This window comes from Pleurodeles waltl, chromosome 2_2, assembly GCF_031143425.1.
Source record: "Pleurodeles waltl isolate 20211129_DDA chromosome 2_2, aPleWal1.hap1.20221129, whole genome shotgun sequence".
Taxonomy (NCBI): domain Eukaryota; kingdom Metazoa; phylum Chordata; class Amphibia; order Caudata; family Salamandridae; genus Pleurodeles; species Pleurodeles waltl.
The window spans coordinates 342056049-342076008 of record NC_090439.1 but is presented as its reverse complement, the minus strand read 5'-3'; the positions used below and the strand labels follow the sequence as shown (position 1 = coordinate 342076008).

Here is a 19960-nt window from a genome sequence, read left to right as displayed (position 1 = left end):
TCCCCATGGCGGCGGAGCACGCTCCGCCGCCATGGAGGATTCTCAAGGGCAGCGGAAAGTCGGCGGGACACCGCCGACTTTCCGTTTCTGGCCGCGGCTGAACCGCCGCGGTCAGAATGCCCAGCGGTGCACCGCCAGCCTGTTGGCGGTGCTACCGCGGTCGTTTGCCCTGGCGGTTTTTACCGCCAGGGTTAGAATGACCCCCTTTATCTGTCTTGGATTTGGACTCTAATTAGCTTCTTTTGCCAACTTCAGGAATTTCTCCTCTATCTCTGTCATTGAACAGGTCAAATTGTGTTAGTTTGCATATGAACAGGCCTTAATGATTCAAAATATCTTCCTGATATTTCTACACTCTTAAAATGAGAAATCTTGTTCAAGTGTTTAAGCAAAGGAAATTCTAGAAGTACTAAATCATAGCTCAAAAAATAATACTGGAAACTTCCCTCATTGTAAAATATCCTCAACAAAAGACTACAAGAAATTATATACATTAACAGAATATGAAGGCATATATTGCCTTTTGACACAGAAGCAGGTAGTTGCATACACAAGCAGCAATCTATGTCATTCATTGTATTGATATACACATAAAGCAATCAGCAATATATATGTGTAGAGTAATCTCCTCTTGAATCATCCATGTGTAAAGCATTTTTATCTGGATTATAAAGGTTACTATTTCTAGGGCTTAATGTCTGCGGGGAAACACTTTATCTACAGAAGGTGTAGGGGAAAATGGTCCTATTAACAGCACTACTAATACTGTAAGAAAATGGGCAACACTGGGCATATTATATACCTATGTCAACTTTGCTTATTTGCTTCAATCATTTCTCTAAAATCAGACCTATTTTACAGTAAAATGCAGCAGCAAGAAGTATTTCTCCATCAGTTCCACCTGTGAAGAGCAATAAACAAAGTTTGATTGATAATTAACAAAGTATGTACAAATCTTTGGGAGACTTCCTTAACCCTACTGCCCATTCTCCTAAAAGATAACCCTACTTTCTTCTTTAACTCGGACCTAAGTATTCTTCTTCAAAGATTTTGCAAAGTCTCTAATAAATGCACAATTTACTGATTGTTGCATGCCTGAATGAAATGCCTCAATCTATCAGCACAGGAACTTCCAACTGGAATTCAAACACAATATTCAGGTCAAGAAGGTTCCGTTGGATCTGCAGTGTTATCCAAAAATTCCCAAAACATTCTCTCTACATAATTTGCAGCAAAATATGTCCATTCAGGAGAAAGGTACCTTCGAAAGGGCACTCTTCTTCTCTTTGATCTCTTCAGTGCCACAGGAATCCTGGCAATCTCATTGCTCCCCAATGATAATTTAATGGAGAGACAGTCCAGTCTTTCAATCAGGTACACTTCAAAGACTCATGAATACAGGAGGCAAAGCATCAGGTCATTTCAGAGATGTCAAAGCACACACTTTTGCCAGTCTGTAATCCAGTGTCCTATTCACTAACTGGACAAGACTGGAAGCCTCAGGTCTATAGCTGCAGGGCAATCTCTGTTTCACTTGCTGTGCTGCACACAACAATCTCAGAACCTCATTACTAAATGAGTCCTGCAATCTGATTCTAGTGAAGTCTAGAAGCCAAATCTAGGTATAAATTCCCTGGTCAGCAGTTTTGCTACGCTGAGTCTATAATTCCTTCTTGTTGGGCATGCTTTGACCCAATGCGATAAGATGTACAGAATTACCAAGACATACCTCAATCCATTGTACACAGGCATTGCAATAAAATCTAACTGTGTCCTATTAAAGGGCCCTCCTGATCTTCCTATGTGACTCAGTGTAAATGCAGTTCTTTTTCCAACATTGTTCTGTTGACACACAATGCATCTGTGACACAACACCTCTGCCATCAATCTGAATTTGGGATTAAACCATGTTTGCTTAAACAACCTCACCATAGTGTCTCTACCAACATGAGCTAGACCATGAAAATGCCTATCCAACGAGGTTACAAACTATTTAGCAACACTGGTCTTTCATCCATCGAAACCCAATTGTCATCATTTTGCTTGACACAAATTGCTGTGACCCAACTCTGCTGTTCTTCTTCTGAAGCCTCTTTATCTCTTCCCAAGTATCAGCTGTAGTTAGAAAAAGGTTGTAGTTCATTTTATCCATCCCCCCTCTTGTGTACTGTCCATTAAAGGTGCAGACAATGTAAGTACAGTACTTGTAACCTTGTTATAATTAGGTGGCATGATCTAACCCTTACGATGTTCAGGGAACCTGACTACTGCAACTTGTTCATGTAACTGTAATGCATCCAGGAAGTTTCTTACTTGTTTGACATTTCAGAATGGTGATCCAGAAGATGTCCTAAACCCCCTCTGGGACCACAGTTGTCCAAAGTCATGAATGACACCAAAGCCATACCGACTATTGGTAAAGACTGTTACTTTCAGATGGCCTGAAACATGGCATGCCCTAGTAAGAGCAACATATTCAACCACTTGAGCAGAGATTACTCCTGGAAGCCACCATGAAGCTTTAACAATTCCTGAAATAGTGCACAGAGTGTAATCTGCTCTTAGTTTTCTTCCAGTGTCTCATAAACATGAGCTATCGACACAGAGTACAAAATCAGATTCAGGTAGTTGCTCATCTCGTATGCCTGGTCTCGGTTTGGTGCATAGTTAAGTAACAATGAGATGATCATGATCCACTTCAAATTCATCTTCACTTCCATGATCAGGTAAAGGTAGCTAGTAGAAGGATTAAGAACACCGCAATACTTGACAGTCATGTTCTCAGGGGCCCGTATATCCTGTTCATATGTAGGAAGGTGGTTACTTGTCAGGTTCTGGGTTCTAGTTCTTGTCAACAACAATTGCACTGATTGGGGAACATGCACAGTTAACAGGTGACCCATAACTGTATTTTCACATCTCTCAATACTGATGCTGACTGTATGGGCGTGGCTTTAAGACGGCTGGGCAGTATAGAAGCTACAGGGATTATTGGTCCAGAGAAGGAGGCCACAGACTTTCTGGCATTTTGATGAGTTTGTGTAGGCACTGAGAGGGCCCCGCCCTCCATTTCATTGCAAAAAGTGCAGATGACTTTTTATAACCAGGCATTCCCAGTGCCCAGGCACAACAGAGACTTTCTCTCAGCTCTAGGAAGACAATAAAACAATCGTTATCCCAGGGTTCCGGATCAGACACATCCTTGTGTGTGAGCCTCTGTAAAGGCTTGGTCACTAGGGAAATTATAGATATCCACTGGTGACAGTAGCCCACCATTCCCAGAAATATCCTGACTTCTCTCTATGTGGTTGGCTTACTTATTTTCAAAATGGCTAAAATTCTCTCCTGTGACACTTTCCTCACTCCTTTCCGAATGTGATGTCCAAAATTTGAAACCTCTTCCTGACAACATTGCAACTTCCTGGGGATATGTTATGTCCATTCTCAGCCAGGTGGATTAACAATGCAATAGTATCCTGTTTGCAAGCTTCTTGAGTATTTGTTTCCACCAATTGGTCCATGATATACTGTATTAGTACTGCATTTTAGGCATGACCAGGAACTCCCGATTTTTCTGAAGAATCTGATTAAAAATAAAAGGGCTCTCGTTATATTCGTCTGGGACTCAGAACCATGCCAAAACACAATTTCTAAATCAAAATGCGAAGAGGAATTGACTATCCTTGTTCAACGGTATCGAGAAAAGTCTTCACACAAATCAACGACAGTGTACCACTCAGCCTCACATGGAATCTGAAACACTATCGCAGTTGGATTCGGTACCACAGGACAACAAGGAACAACAATGTTATTCAATCTTAACGGTTGCTGTACCATCCTGTACTTCCCTTTTGGCTTCTGCAAGTCCATAATGGGAGAATTGCAAGGACTGCCTGTTATTTCTCTCAAGATTCCCTGCTGAATCATAGACTTAACTATGGGAGTTATTCCTGCAATCGTCTCTGATGGCAAATAATATTATGGTGTTCTTGAATATTCCGCATTTGTCTTGATTGTGATCAGAAAGGCTCAACACCTTTAATCAGTCTGATATATTTTCCTGAAAAAATCCAAGACTACAGATCTAACTGGCTCTTTCAAATGTGGGGGTAAATTATCAACAGTCAGCAGAGTAAACAATGTACAAAAAGACCCATCATTTGTCAGTTTAAAAATGACATCCTCATCATGAGTCTGCATCTCTATGCCTTTCGGCAAAAATAGATGATGCTATTCAGTTTGCGTAGTAAGGCCCATATTTATACTTTTTTAGCGCCTCATTTGCGCCACTTTTTTATGCAAAAACAGTGCAAATTTACAAAATACAATTGTATTTTGCAAGTTTGCGCCGCTTTAGCGTCAAAAAATTATGCAAATGCGGCACTAAAAAAGTATAAATATGGGCCTAAATCCCTTACCCGGCTGGAATCACACACCACAAATGCATGCTTCTTCTCAAAGGACCCATTTTCACTGGTATTGCTGAAGTTTCTTGTGTTGTGATCTGTTTGCTTGCTACTCCTACAACTTGGACCATTTATCCAGAAAGGTGTAGGTTTGGGACTTCTACTGTTTTTAGAGTAGAGGGGGTGGCGCCAGTCTCAACCAAAATGACAAGGTGTGGCCATTCACTTCACCATCTACGAATGGACGTCTCTGTTCTACCTCCAAGGCTGTACCAATTACATAGTCTTCCTCTTCTCTCAGGTACCATCAGCCTTACTGATCGGAGGCAAAACTCTCATGGATCTTAAAAATGGAAAACTGTTAGAAAGGATTGTTGTCATGAACCACATTTGTGTTCATATTTGGAACATGAGTCACATTTAGCCTAGGACCAGTGGCATTCTGTTGTGGTATCAGAGGTTTTGGGACTTGAATCGCTGCAGCTTGGGGCTCATTAGAATTTTAACCTCTCTGTCTCAGTACATTCTGCATTTGTGCTGGGTTAGTGTCCTAAATGTTGCCGTTGATTAGCTGGATTAAGACAACATTCCCTCTTCCAATGCCCCAACATGTTGCAGATGTGACAAGGGGTTGTCAATTTCAGATTATTGACATTCATTCATATATTAGGATCAATAAAGACTCCTCGACCTCTACCCTGCATTGGATTTGGTCCTTGCTGATGCACACCTTGCATAGCACCAAGTTTTCCTACAAACAGCTGAATCTGACTAGTTCTCTGAGCTGCTTTCATCTGAACCACAATTGGCTTTTTCTTTAACTTGTTTTGTTTCATCTCAAGCTTGTACCCATAGTATAGTGTATCTCAAACTTTCATCAACTGACTTCTTCTGCCAGCAAATCAAATGATGCTGAATCATCATGCTAGTCTCAATTCTATCACATGCCTTGAGACAAAATGTCCCATATCTTTGGTTTTAAGCATCTCCATTACACTATTCTACTTGAATGCCTGCAACAATCTCTCATAATATGCATGAATCAATTCCTTTGGCTCCTGTGTCGTTCTGTCAATATTAACCCAATCTATATCTTTGGGTGGCACTTTTGACTTCAAAAAGGTCATGATACATCAACGGCGAGGGACCTTTTGTCACTGCATTTCTTGTTGGCTATGTCTCAGGCCACATAAAGTTTACTTTATATTCTGGTCACAAATCACTCAGAAACACAAAGTAAAACAAAGAGTTTGGATCAAATGATAACACCTACAATATTTTCACAAACCTCTCAACTTGTTTTTACCATTCCTCTGGTTTCTCTCTCATATTTTGGGAAATCATTAGTAAATGATGCAAGATCACTTCTGCTCCAAGGCACATGTATGTAGCTTCCACCAGGTACTTTTCTCAATGAGAAATTGGTCACACACCCCTCTCCGGCTGAAGGAGGTGGTTCTCCTTGGGGTTTCTTTAAATTTTTCTTTTTTACCGGTTTAGCTTCCCACTTATCTGGTTCATTCTATTTCCAAATGTTTAGAATCATTTCTCTAATTTGGGTTTTCATTCCCGGAATGCTCATGTCAATTATGTCCTTTTCTTAAAACACACTAGATAACTCCTCTCTAAAGCTTTGGCTTTATTCAAATCCACTTCATACCTTTGGAATAATTCTGCTGGTTTGCCATGAACCTGACCTGCACCTTCTGTAATGTCCTTGCACATAAACCCAAAATCACTTTCGTGGGAGGCATTTTGACGATCCAATCCAAGATTCTTATTAATCATCTCATCTAATTCTCATTTGAGTTTCATCACATCCACTATATTCTCTCTTGGCAGTGATTGAATTGTTCCCTGACTCAGATACATACTCACGCTTTCTTGTGAAGGGGTACTCTCATTAAAAACCTTCAACGAGTCATCTATTTCCTTAACAATAAACGTTCGAGTCACCACACAACCTTTAGACATATCCTCATTTCCCTGTACACCGCTGCAAAGATTTAAAGTCATTTCACAGAAAGGGGTTCCAGTAGTTGGCATTTTCTGGTAAGTACCTATAGAAGTACATCCGAAGAGATTAGCAGCCAAATCTACACTTGCTGCACATGGATTACTTGTGTGTGTCGGACCAAAAGGAATAAATTCTCCTGTATCAGGACTTGCTGCAACTCTGCTTTGCCCATCAACTGCACTCGGAACAGTTAAATTTTAAGTCTTTTTTCCTTGGCCTTCAGGTTTATACATAGGAACCATAGGACCAATAGTAACTGTAACAGTAAGAGCATCAACAATGCTAGCAGTAGAATCAGCTGGAGCACAAATTCCTGAATCCTCACTTCTTGGCTCATAAGGCATATAAGCTGAAGTGGCTCTAACAGGACAAGAGTCACAGTTGTTTGCGGCAGTGACAAATACAATCTTCCCATGACCACAAGTACCATTTCCACCGACTTCCCTAGCTTCATTGTATGGGTTGGACGTTTGGACAGCAACACTTCCAAAATGCTATCTCCAGAGTCACTGTCACTGACTGCACTCATGTTATTATGTTCCTATTTTTTTCCCTATTTCTGTTTCTTAGTCTTTTTTTTCTATCTCTCCCTCAGCTGCTTCAGTCATTCGGGTTGGCTACAATCTAACTCTCTCTATCATGTCAGTGCTCCACCTTTTCCGTTCAGTATCACATATTGCGTCCTCATAGGTGCGCACAACTCTTTGGGCTCTACCTTGATATCTGTCTCTCTCTGACATGAACAGCACATTCCCAAGCATTTAGTGCTTCATATTGTGCCAGTCTAAGATGTAGTTTTATCTCGTACAACACCCTCTTCAAATACTCAATAATTCTCCAATTAAATGTGCCAGATTGCGGAAACCTCAATGCATCATCTTTTTCTGTGATCTTGTGTCATTGACTAAGCCAAAGACATGTATTTACCCCTATTTTGATCGCCATAGGACCTGGGGTATCTTTGGGAGGTGCATCTTCTCCATTTCTACTAGATATATGTGTATCTCTTCTCAACAAATCTTGCATAACTTTGAAACTTTTCATCTCTCCCAAGCAAATGTCAACAACCACAATAGAATTTTATTTTTAAAACAAACACAGTGCTGTATCCACAATCCCTTGTTCTGTCACAACAATCCCTTATGATGTTCTCAGTCAACAGCAGTGTGGCAAAAACACTAACCAAATTATGCCTGCACTGCACACTGTGATGTCAATCTCACTCCTCACAGCAGTTCACCCTCCTTTACAATCCGCATGCACACACTCCCTTTAACAATGCACACATATAACAAAATACAATAAAATTACCTTTGTTTGCTCCACTAAAGAATCAACAGTTCCCAATCACACAAGAATTTTACCAAACACTTTGAATAAAACCTCGACCTGTGGGGTATCATCCAGATTAGTATAGTTTCACTCGGCGCATTAAGACCCACTTAACAATCATCTCACATTCACACAAAGATAAGTCCCTTTCTCAACTGTACTGTCTTAGACGTCTCACGACGAACACAACCAAACCCAGCAGACAATTACAATATGATGTCTTCTACACCTTTTAAGGCTATCCTGGGACCCGATAACCTCTTCAACTTCTTCACAAGTTACCACCCTCACACAACATTCAAAAGCCCAGATTTAAGACGGCCTATTGCCTCCTTGCGCCACATTAGCGTACTTTTTTATGCTAATGTGGCCCAACGAGGCCAGATTCACAGCGCCATATTTACAAAGTGGCGCAATGAATGCTTTGCGCCATTTTGTAACCTCTTTTGTGTCAGGCATAATGTATGCAAGGGGGCGTCCCCCCCATTACGGGGTCTGCAAAAATGGCACAGTGGAATCTAAAAGATTCCACTGCGTAATTTTTTGCAGCTACTTTTAACACCTGCACAGAAAGGCGCTAAAAGGGGGAACAGAATTGCTTTCAATGGGCCCCTATGTACTGTGCAGGATTAGCACCAAAGGTTTTGTGTTAATCCTACACAGTACATCAATAGAATCAAAAATGTTGATGCTATTGCCCCTACCCTGAACCATGGTGCACCATATATTAAATACGATGCACTCATGGTCGCTGTGGGGGGTGCTAAGGAGCGCAAGAAAAGTAGTGCTGCATCGGAAGCAGTGCCACTTTTCTTAAATCAGGCCCAAAATATCTCTGCAGGACACCATTCCAACCCACAAACACCCCAACCTAAACATGAACCACTGCAATTCGCACCCTATTGATACTCACACCTCTGAATATCTACAGCTCTGACAATCATCCAAAGTTTGAACATGGGCACTAGGGACTGGGCTCTAGGGCCTAACTAATCTAGGAAACTGGGTTCTAGCTCTCTTCACTTTGTGATCCTAACCATCCTGGATACCATCTGATCTAGCATCTGGCCCATTCACTAATTTTCTAGGTGTGATAAATCTTTTTAAGAGTTTCGAGGGGCAAGTAGAAACACATTAATACATTGCAGTTAATTTACAGTTTAACCCATTTGACCATATATTGAATATCGGAGGAAAAATTAAAGTTTAAATCGTTTATTACAAATTCAAAGATAGATCTTTGTAAATGAGCCTTAGAAACATGTTATATAAGTACAGAATCACCAAGGGTGAGTTATTGCATTGAATCAGATTAACTCATACACACAGGCATATCAGCATACCAAAATCTCAGCAGCGGCAAGGCAAAAGATTAAAAACAGCACTTGATGATCAGATTCCAAGCTTTGTTCTTCCTGCCTAACCATTGAATCTAATGAAATCTAATTATTCTAATAAGCTAAGGAAACCCTAAAGATGCTCCAAATTCTCGATATAGGAAATACATAGAAGTTGTCAGCATCACAGAAACCTTGGTAGACGTTCTGCAAAAGGGAGATGTGCGTAACAGAAAGCCGCATCAGCCAAGCAAAAAAAAAGAGGTCTGTACCTCTCTAAGGGCCACATGTATGAACCTTTAGAATTGTGATTTCCTAACTGAGATTCCATGCGAATTGCAATTTGGAAATCGTGATTCCAAATGTATGAAACTCAACTGAGTTTCTTTTGTGGTTCCTAGTGGGTCACACATAGACCTACCTCATTAATATTAATTAGGTAGGTTGCAAGTTTTGACCCATAGGGAATCGAAAAAAATCTCAGGAATGGTGGCCTGCTTGGGTCAGCAAACCACCATGTCTGTGACTGCTTTTAAATAAAGCAATTTCTTTTTTAAACACAGCACGTTTTCCTTAAAAGAAAATAAGATACGTTTAAAATGCAAAAAATGAACCATTTCAGTTTCATTTTTTAAGAGTAGGCAGTGGTCTGTGGAACTACTGCCTGCTCTTAAAAAATGTTTTAGCATGTATTCACAAAGGGGAAGGGGGTCCCTTGGGGACCCATTTCCATTTGCGAGTGAAATATCACCAATTTGAAATTGGTGGTAACTGCAATTGTTTTGCAACCGCATTCATGATCACCAAACAATCATACATATTGCTCTGAGTCGCCCTTGGTATGCCCCTTCCAAATAGCGAGTCACACATCCATTTTGCGAACCAGTGAATAGATTACAAAATCGCGAATTGGGGTTTGTACATGAGAAATGCTTTTTTTGGTCACAAACGGCCTGATTCTGAGAATCGGGACGTTTGCGACCAAGAAAAAGCAATGTACAGCTGACCCTATGTTTCTAGAGATGCATTCTAATCAAAGGGTAAATGGAATCTGTCTCTCTACAGAACTAAACACCACTTTTATCTCTTTAGAATTTCCATGAGCTGACATCATTAGCAATAGCTTTCTACAGTTTGTACAGTTTAAAATCCCACTAGACTTTCATCTCTTGGAGCAAGCACCAGGACAACCTTGGATCAATCCTGTGTCCAGGAATCTGGAGGGGAGTTCTTCTTCAGGGCTCCTTGTTAACACTCCTCGTCCTTGTCAACCCACCTTCCATACCCCCTCTATCTACAAGTAAGTATAAGCTCTTCATTAACTGGAGACTTGTGCAACTGCACCTGCAAAGACAGAAATATGCAACAAGAGCAAAATTCTACATTTAAGTTTAAACACAGAAAAAATTCAGGCCTTCACTTCAGACAACTTAATATAGAATTCAATGAACATTTGAATACATGATTATACGTGCATTTCTCATAGGCACAAAAAAGAAGAATAACTATGAAGTACACAATTTAAGTAACATATCATAATACCAATACATTTGAATAAAATTGCATAGATGTGACTTGCATATGACATTTCTCCATTTCTATTTCTAAGTGCACTTCGATTATATGCCTTTTCAGTGACTGTGTTTACATACATTTGAACATACATTATATATGCAGCAAAGTAAATTTTCATTTAATTTCTGAAATGCATAATGGCACATCCAATTTATGCACTAATGATGTGTCAATGTCTGCCCTACAGTGGCTCTGCAGGGATGTTGTCAGGTTCTGCTGCCTTTACCTTTTTTCAGATCTTTTATGGCTTTCCCTATTATTCCTTGGGTGGTCTAGTGCAGTCAATTGGCAAGTCCTTGTTAGCTGGCTGTCTGCCTGGTGGACACTGAGGCATGGGCTGGTGCAGCATTTCTTCATAGTGCCCCAACCATCTTCGTTGTTGGCTTTCGATGTTCATGATTGTGTTTCCAACTTTGGGCCAGATTTACAAGAAAGAGGAGTATCAGCTGTGATGCACCACTTTTCTTGCTCCCCTTTCGCCCCCCAATGACACCATGTGTGTGCTGTATTTACAATACGGCACACTATTGCCCATGATTGGACAATAGTGTCAAAATGTATGATGCTAATGTGGTACTTTGCAGGATTAGCGCCATAAATTGTGGTGCTAATCCTGCAAAGCAATGGGAGGCACTTTGAAAGTAATGGGTACGTCATTTTAATGCCTGCTCTGAGCATGACAATAAAAATGGCGCAGTGAAATGTTGTACATTTCATTGCACCATTTTCACAGGCCTCCCTGTTGGGGAATGCCCCCCCCTTGCATACATTATGCCTGGTGCAGGAATGGCCTCCGTAACGCCACATTCATGTAAGAAAAGGTGACACTAGTATGACACTAAGAGGTGCTAGGGTCTTGTAAATCTGGTCCTTTGTCTTTAGCAGGTCTCTCTGGCTTGCTGTATCTACCAGCAAGTTTCCATTTTATGTAGCAGAGTTCTTTCACGTTTCCATGGCTTGCTGCTTCCTTGGCTTCTGGGACAAGACCATCAATTAATCTTCACTTATCTGCTTTTATGCTTCTCTTTGCTTCCTGGTTGTTTTTGGTGGGTTAGGCTTGAGCTTTCACTTTGGTGTTGACTTCAGGTTTCTTTTCTCTCTTGGACTTTGTGCAGAGTCTCGTTGGAGATTCATTCTTTATGCTGGGGTTTCTTGGAACCCAGTATCTCCTAGCAGGTTGATGTCACTGTTTCTTTGATCTTCTCCCACTGACTTTCTACTGGGTCTCTGTCATCCTCTAGCTCTTGCAGGACTTGAAACTTGTTACTGAGGGTGACTGAATATTCACCCCATTTCTGTGCATCTTTGAGAAGGGTGGTGTTATATCTTTGGCCTTGGCTTGTTTTCATTCATACTTTCTTAAACTTTAGCTTTAGCCTGCCCACGACAAGGTGATGGTCTAATGCCATGTCCACTCCTCTCATCACTCTCACATCCTGTAGGGACCTCCGGATCCTCTTTGGAATGCAGACATGGCTGATCTGATTCTCTTTTGAATGGTCTGTTGACACTCATGTTGCCTCGTGTATTCTTTTGTGTGGGAATACACTGCTACTGATTACCGAACTGTTGAGGGCACAGAGATCTGTGAGCCTTTCACCATTTTCATTCATGTCGTCAGGGCCATGGTTGCCCATGACTTCTTCTTACCCAGTGTTGTCACTTTCAATCTTGTTATTGAGGTCCCTCATCAGAATAGTGATGTCTCTCTCAAGATGTTTCTCCAAGAAGTACTGGAGTCTGTTGTAAAACTGTTCTTTGTGCTCTTCTTTGCTGTCATTTGTAGATGCATAGCACTGGATAACATTCTTGTTGCTCCTCTTTTTCTTGTGTGGAAGGTCACTGTGATGATTCTGGGACCGTGCACATCCCATCCAATCAGAGCTCTGTTGACTGCTGATGAGTATGTGGAACATTCTCTTCCTTCTGTCCAGAATACAGCAGCATTCCTCCTGAAGCCATCTTTTCCTGCCTGGACTGTGCCCATCTGGTCTTAATGATGCCAAGCAGGGCAAGGTTGTAGTTCTTCATCTCTGCTGCCACTATGGCAGTCTTGTCTGCCTGTCCTCACTTAACATGTCCCAATGTTGATGGTCTTGCTCAAAAGTAGGTGGATCGGCATTGTGGCTTCCAGGGATCTCTGGCTTTCACAACAAGGCTTCATAGCTCTCCTTGAAGGAGACTCCTCTCTCACTAAGGCCAGGATGTCTTTTGGCCTCTTGGTTGATATTTCTGCAGCTAGGTTATCCTTACATGGGGGGTAGTCAGCCCAATGATGATTAGCATGCACAAATTAATTTTCTATTACTTTTAATGACATAATTGTGCACCTTGTACAATTTCAGATATGTAACTGCTTATGCATGCGAGTGCTTCTGGGAAGCTCTGATTGTCAAGGATTCCCAGGACTACTCCTAGAATTCTTTTTGAAGTTAATTTTTTTTATCGCTACTCGAGATGAAGATAGAGACCTGAGGGTGGAGATTTACACATTATTTTGTGAACTAGACCCGTCCTTCACTGGCAAAAACTGACTGAGTTCAGCCAACCATTTTGAGGTTTTTCTACCCTTTGGGTTGAAGAGACAAGGGCTTCTATTTATTGGAATTATCTGGACTTAAAGTCAATTAAAGCATGACTGGAACTCGCATTTGTTTGTCTCTTCTAAATCCTTTCTTTTTCGATTAAATAAGGTGTTTATGATGCTTTGTTACAGTGTTAGCATGCTCAACAGAGTCTTCATACCAAACCATATTAAAATTATGTTGACAAGGTTAACATGTCATTGACAGTAGATTGAGAAAATGGCCTATTCACAGGTTACAATCAAAGACAGCTTACAAATCACAAGATGACAGCATATACACTGCCCCCCTCAAATCACACAATGTCTAATAATATCTAATAAATAGTAAACGCATTCCTGGTTTTGTCGGCCATCACTGTGGAATACAAAACTAACATTCGATGCAGTTATCAATGTAATACACGCTAACTTAATTAAAATCGCTAAATCAATGGATTCTACATTTTTCCGGTGACTTATTGCCCGTCACTACTTCTGAGTTCAATGTCACGTGCAGTTTTCTTAATGCTGGCCGTACTTGTATTTTTATATTTTGCATAGTAGAGCTGTTGTCCTAGCAAATAATCTGCTGTGTTTTATTACATTAAATTGTAACAAAGCCTTTTCTATTTCAGTCTCGAGTATTTACAATGCATTTCATGTTCACATTTAATCATTAAAGTCATGAATTAATTTCTGAAAAGCTCCTTGAATAAATGCACCGTTTGCACTGGTTCTGGGCGATTTTGCGCTGATTCCATCCAAGTCTGCTGTGAAATTTACTTCTATGACTTACGGAATAATTCATTTTGCATCGAGGGACAACCGCAGAATCAACATGTGGTGCTAATCGATCCTTGCAAATGTCAGTTGAAAACAGACGGAAAATTACTTGCCACCAATGCAAAACTGCAAGTCAGTGGTGCACTTTCCGTGATCTGGCCCAAGTATATTTATGGTTTTTGTAATACAAAAGCGTGGATTCTCTCCCAAATTTCATTGGAAATGTTTTGTTCATAAAAATATATTTTTAATAATTGGAGCACCTGTAAAATTCTCATAGATAAACGGCTTTAACATTTTGTTTAAAGGTACAGTTTTAGGGTTGTCACGTCTATTTATAGTTAGTTACCATTTGCCTTTTATTTTTTGGCATTAGACATTTTTACCACTACGCTGTAAACTAAAATATAATTTGATGTGATGCGTTTAGGCAGTGAATTAACTCCGTTTTCCTGTTTTTTCCACGCAGGAGCTGATGTAGCAAGTGGCCAACTCACAATACAACAATGATTGCAACCGGAGGCCTCCTAAGAATTTCTGCCCGGAAACAAGATCCCCTTCGGCCACAAAGCCAAGCTCCCAAGGCCAAAAGAAAAGCCAAAAAGAAACGAAAAAATGATGTGGTGGTAGTGAAAGGAAAACTCAATTTGTGTTCTATTTCGGGCTTGATTGCCCTGTGTGGAATTGTGGTACTCTTGGTTGGAGTTGCTATGGCAATAATTGGCTACTGGCCTAAAAATAATCAAGTCTACCAGGACAGCGTAGGGTTAATTCAAGCCAAACAGCATTCATCAGAAGGAAAAGAAGTGTCCCTTTCAACTCAAAACCAATCATCGCTGAGTCACCAAGTCATTCATGAGAGTGGCACAGTAACACCCAAATCCAACATCAGCGATGTTAGTGGTGGTACTCAGATGGCAACATCTGCTGGGTTCTTTTCTAATCTCTTTTCTGGTTATTTGCACTCAGATAAACTCAAAGTGTTTGGTCCTTTGATTATGGGTATTGGGATATTCCTCTTTATTTGTGCTAATGCAGTACTGCACGAAAATAGGGACAAAAAAACCAAGATTATTAACTTAAGGGACCTCTACTCTACCGTGATTGACGTTCATAGTCTTAGATCCAAAGACAGTGCCCCTTTAAATGGATTTGTCAACTATGTGCAGTCAAGGGGCCTTGATGCAAAGGCTAGTGATTGTTTTGGCCCTAGTATGCTGGCTAAAAGCTCCTGGCACACAGCTTTCAGTGGCACAGTGAACCAATCCCCTCTGGATCTAGATGAACCCCAGACTTCCTCTCCGAAATCGCTGAAGCAATTAAAGGAACCACCCAATCAAAAGGATGTAGTTTACAGCATTTATCGGGAGCCTTCAGCCTCTTCTGTGCCTGGAGAAAAGATTGGATCAAGAGACAGAGATGCAGAACTACCCTCCACCCAAAAGGAACTAGGAAAGAGCAGTGCAGGAATTGTGAGTTCTTCGTTCAGCGCCTTCACCCTCCCAATCGTAAAGTTGGATGACTGCCTTTTGGACTGCACAAAAAAATGTGGCCCAGAGGAGAAAGGTGCCAAAGAAATTCCACGGGGAGAATTTGAACTGAGTTTGACTGATATCAGCCACTCAAACACACGGACACAAAGACACTTACTATTGAGGCGGCAGAGCACAAGTTGTTTACCTGATACCAGGAGACCAATATCTCCAGAGTTTCGCTCACAGTTTCAAAGTTCATCTCTAAGTAGCACAGACCTTGATTCAAGCCTGTTAGTTAAAGCTACTACCTGCACCCATTCAAAAACTAGGGATCTCAGCAATGCTTTTACAAAAGCATCAGTGATCAGAAGGGATTCTGATAGCTCCCAATCTGATCAATCTAGCAATAAGGGCTACACCCACTTGGAGGAGGCTGGAACCTCCTTTGAGTCCACAGACACCCCTACCAATAAAACCCAGGACTGTGAAAACTGTGACAACCCAAGAGATGAGCCTTCACAAGAAGTTCTAAGCAAAGAACAAATATTGAAAAAAACTCAGAAACTTGAGAAACAGTACACAAATAAGGACAAACTTTTTATGATTTCCAGGTCGCATGCCACTTTGGAAGAGGCAGAAATAGAATCTGCTGGCATGTAGAGCACCATATAGTGATATATTTATTGGCTATCCCACAAATGACACTGTTTTAAACATTCTGTTTGTGTATTTATTATCAGAGTTTGGTCCATATCCAAAGATCATACCGCATTTTAACCTCACATTTAAGTTAATGACTCATGCAGACGTGATGAATTTGAGCAAAAAATGGAAAAGGCTCTCCCCGACAAGTGCGATATACTGTATGTCTGAATGTGATTGTACTGTATTTTCAATACAAAATTACTGTGTTAAAGATCAGTTTAATAACTAATATACTTTTTTTTCTAGAATCAGGTTACCTAATAGATTGTGCACTTTACAATGTGTTTTTTTATGAGATAGCATTGCTTTGTACTGCTGATGGCACAATATGTCAGTCACTGTTTTGAAGCTATATCATCTTTTGCTTTTGCCTTTCTTTGCCTGAGAGCAGCAAAGCTAGCTAATATTCAGAACTATATTTTTACCAGTGCATCTCTTAAAGCACCTAAAAAATATTGAAAAACTCAAAGGAGTTTGTACACCATTTTCATGATAAATGGCGCAGTTTTCATTTGAGTTTTGTTGAAAGGTTTTCCAAATATATTATCAGAAATTGTAGGATATTTTGTGCTTGACCAAAATGTATTCAAATATCTGATAGTTATTCTATAATCTTAGGATATTTTTCTGACTGTTTTGAATACTTTTACTATCAACATGCATACATATGGATCTACATTTAAATTATTAGGTATACATGAATAAGCAGTGTAATCACTTTATCGTTTTGATTAACAAGCATCAAAAAAGGCACTTTCAATGGCCTACTAGTTCCAGCTTTTCAAAGGAAATAAACAGCATGCTTACAAAGCGGGAACTGCAAAGTATGTGCGAACAGCAACCATTTGAAGATAATGTAAGGTAATAATGAATGTCTGTCACACCCCTTTCTGCTACCCTTAAGTATCCATTTCTACAGCCTTCCTTACTGTGGACAGTCATACATTTACATTAATGCAAAGTAAGTGGGATATAATACCGGCCATCATTCACACACAAACCTGCATACATGCACACATTGAGGTTAAGATTGAACACAACATGACCAAGTAATCTAAAGAATATAAAAACAAAAGAAACCATTAGTAGTCAAAGGGGGTGGACTACATGTACTTCTTTATAAAGGCGCAAGATGTCCTAAACCGTTCTCAGTTTTCTTTAGTTGCACATTTTGCATTAGGACTATAAACAGAGCACGCCACAGTGTAATCCACTATTATGATATGACCACTATTCAATTGTAAATGGGATCAAAGTATTTGAACAAGCATACTCTGAAAACTTAAATTATGAATTAAATGCTGAACTCATCTGAACACTGCTGCGAAATTCACAAACATCCTTATCACTTCCAATAATGTAAGTGGAAAACTATGCATGTGTGTCGATTTTTCTATCCTCTCACTTCTCCAATAAGCTGCCATTTAGAATATTTTAAACTCCTTATATAATTCCTTTAGCCTGAAGGATATGTTGACTCTATTATCTCTCAATAGTGGATAGGTGATAGCTTTCTTATCATGTTATCGTCCTGCTTAATCATTCATTTTCTAATTGTGCACTTCAGTTTTTTTACTATGCCCACCTTTACAGAAGATTATGGTAACTATGGCCTGCTACTTGGTCATGTATTTGTTATTAGGAAGTGACTATGTAGTGATGTTTGGAAGCCTAGACTCAGTTGTTTAAAACTTTGCTTTGTGTAGGAGAGCCGTGACAACATTGTTATTGTCTATTTTCATAATTACTCTGTTGCTCAAATGTCCATGTTATACTTTGAATGTGTCTGTGTATGGTTGCACACACCCAGCCATTTGTCATTTCAAAATCTACCACTCCCAATTGTGAAAAAATATTCATAGAAGAGTCCCTTTTCCTGTCACACAAGAAGTGATTACAACTTCTAAAGTATGAAAAGGGCACTTTCTCACAGCAGCACAGGTAAATCCTTAATGCTCCTCTGAACAGACCGATACATTGAAACTTCTCAGAAAATACATTTTAATATTTTATTGGAAAATAAGAAACACGATTAAAACACTTTGACCCAAAGGGGCATTCCTGCTTATCTCTTGTGCCCAATTTAATTGATTTCAGATCATAGCAGACCAGGGACAAATTAGTCTATTTATTTAACGTTCACATAATTATATCAGGTAGCTTCTTCCATTCATTTGCTTAGAATTATTTCACAATTCTTCCTGGTAACTCTGATATCGCTATTTCACCGCTTCCCTTTTTTCATGCCCTTACTATAAACTAGCCTTGGAGCCTATCTCACTCAGCAAATTGCCCCAGAATAAGCAGAGAATGGGTACTGCATGGAGGACTGAGCAGTGAGGCAAACTGAGAGCAGGAGAAGTGGTTTCTTTTTGTTTCAGTCTTAAATTATGTCATTGAACTGTTTGCCAAATGAAAGGGGTTCCCTTGAACTATAAATAGTTTTGGGTTGACTAATAAAAAACTCTGAAAAATGTGAAATGTACTCAATATATAAGTTAGACATGTGTTGAAATTAAGTCTTTTAACCAAATCAGACAATCATCCATGGGTGTAACTTGACCCTCATCAAATAATAACAACAAATGTTATGATATTCAGGAGAAAGCTTAGACCCATCTGCTTCTTCAACCTTACTCATGTATAATTTCAGCATTGCATGGCATATAATTTTAAATGTATCAACATTTTCCTCTGCATAACACTATTTCTTACACTCACTTTTTGATTTCTGTATTTATCAATGCTCTCCACCCTCCTGTTTCACTCAATGTAGACCAAATGTGTTTTTATGTAAGGTACTGAGTGTACTAGGGAATTTCAAAACATGTGTTAATACAACCAAGGCACACTATGTTGTTAGTGTATTTCAAAGTGTAATTTCTTGTCCTAGAAACGTTTCTGATACTGTGTTCAACCTGATATTTAGGGGAGCAACCTTCATTTTTTTTTTAAACAAAAACAATAATTATCCTTTTTGTATACTATTAAAACATATCTTGACAACTGTTATATGATGAACTTTACTACTTTTTGGTATTCACAAAGGTAAAGTTAGACGAAAAGACTAACTTAGACCAAAAGTCTAACTTTACTACTAGTAAAGTAAAACATGTGGTCTAACTTTACCTTTGTGAATTCCAAAAAGTAGTAAAGTTAGAATTTTGGCCTAAGTTAGACTTCAGGTCTAACTTTATATTTGTGAATACTGAAAAGTAGTACATTTAGACGTTGGTCTACCTTTGTGAATCGGGCCCATAAGGATTATTAACACAACTTAGTTGGAGAAATATAATTTTGGAGGTTTCTGGAAACTTAAGATCAATTACTTGAGAAATAGTTACAGCGCTCTAAGTGTTAGACATGAACTAATGCATAATAAAAGTAGTAAAGGGAATTATGAAGATCTTTTTTAACAGGTACCATAGGGGCAGATTTATACTCCATTTGTGCTTAATTTGTGTCATTTTTTTTAACGTAAATTCAGTGCAAAACTAACTCCATATTTATATTTTGACGTTAGACCCATCTAACGTCAAGATATTGGAGTTTGCACCATTTTTTACATGCATGAGCCTACCTTGCGTCAATGGGATGCAAGGTAGGCGTTCCCATCTAAAAAATGGTGCTAACCCCATAGTCCCATATTTATCCACCATGCTAAAATGACGCACAGGTGGGAGAAGGGGCTAAATCATTGTGCAAAGCTTGCTTTGCACCGTTATTTAATGCCTGGGTCAGACCAGGCGTTAGGGGACCTGTGG

General features: G+C 39.7%; 1 protein-coding gene across 3 annotated transcripts in view; it reads left to right on the top strand.

The window, feature by feature from the left end:
- Nucleotides 1-18665, top strand: part of TMEM200C (transmembrane protein 200C) — a 273607-nt gene extending 254942 nt beyond the window's left edge. The window contains exon 3 of one of the 3 annotated variants that reach the window (XM_069219847.1): nt 14486-18665. In XM_069219847.1, the coding sequence (XP_069075948.1) occupies nt 14523-16151 (1629 nt within the window). In that variant the 5' untranslated portion in view covers nt 14486-14522 and the 3' untranslated portion in view covers nt 16152-18665. The remainder of the gene's footprint in view (nt 1-14485) is intronic. The other 2 variants (XM_069219845.1, XM_069219846.1) reach the window with 2 other exon arrangements.
- The last annotated feature ends 1295 nt before the right edge of the window (nt 18666-19960 follow it).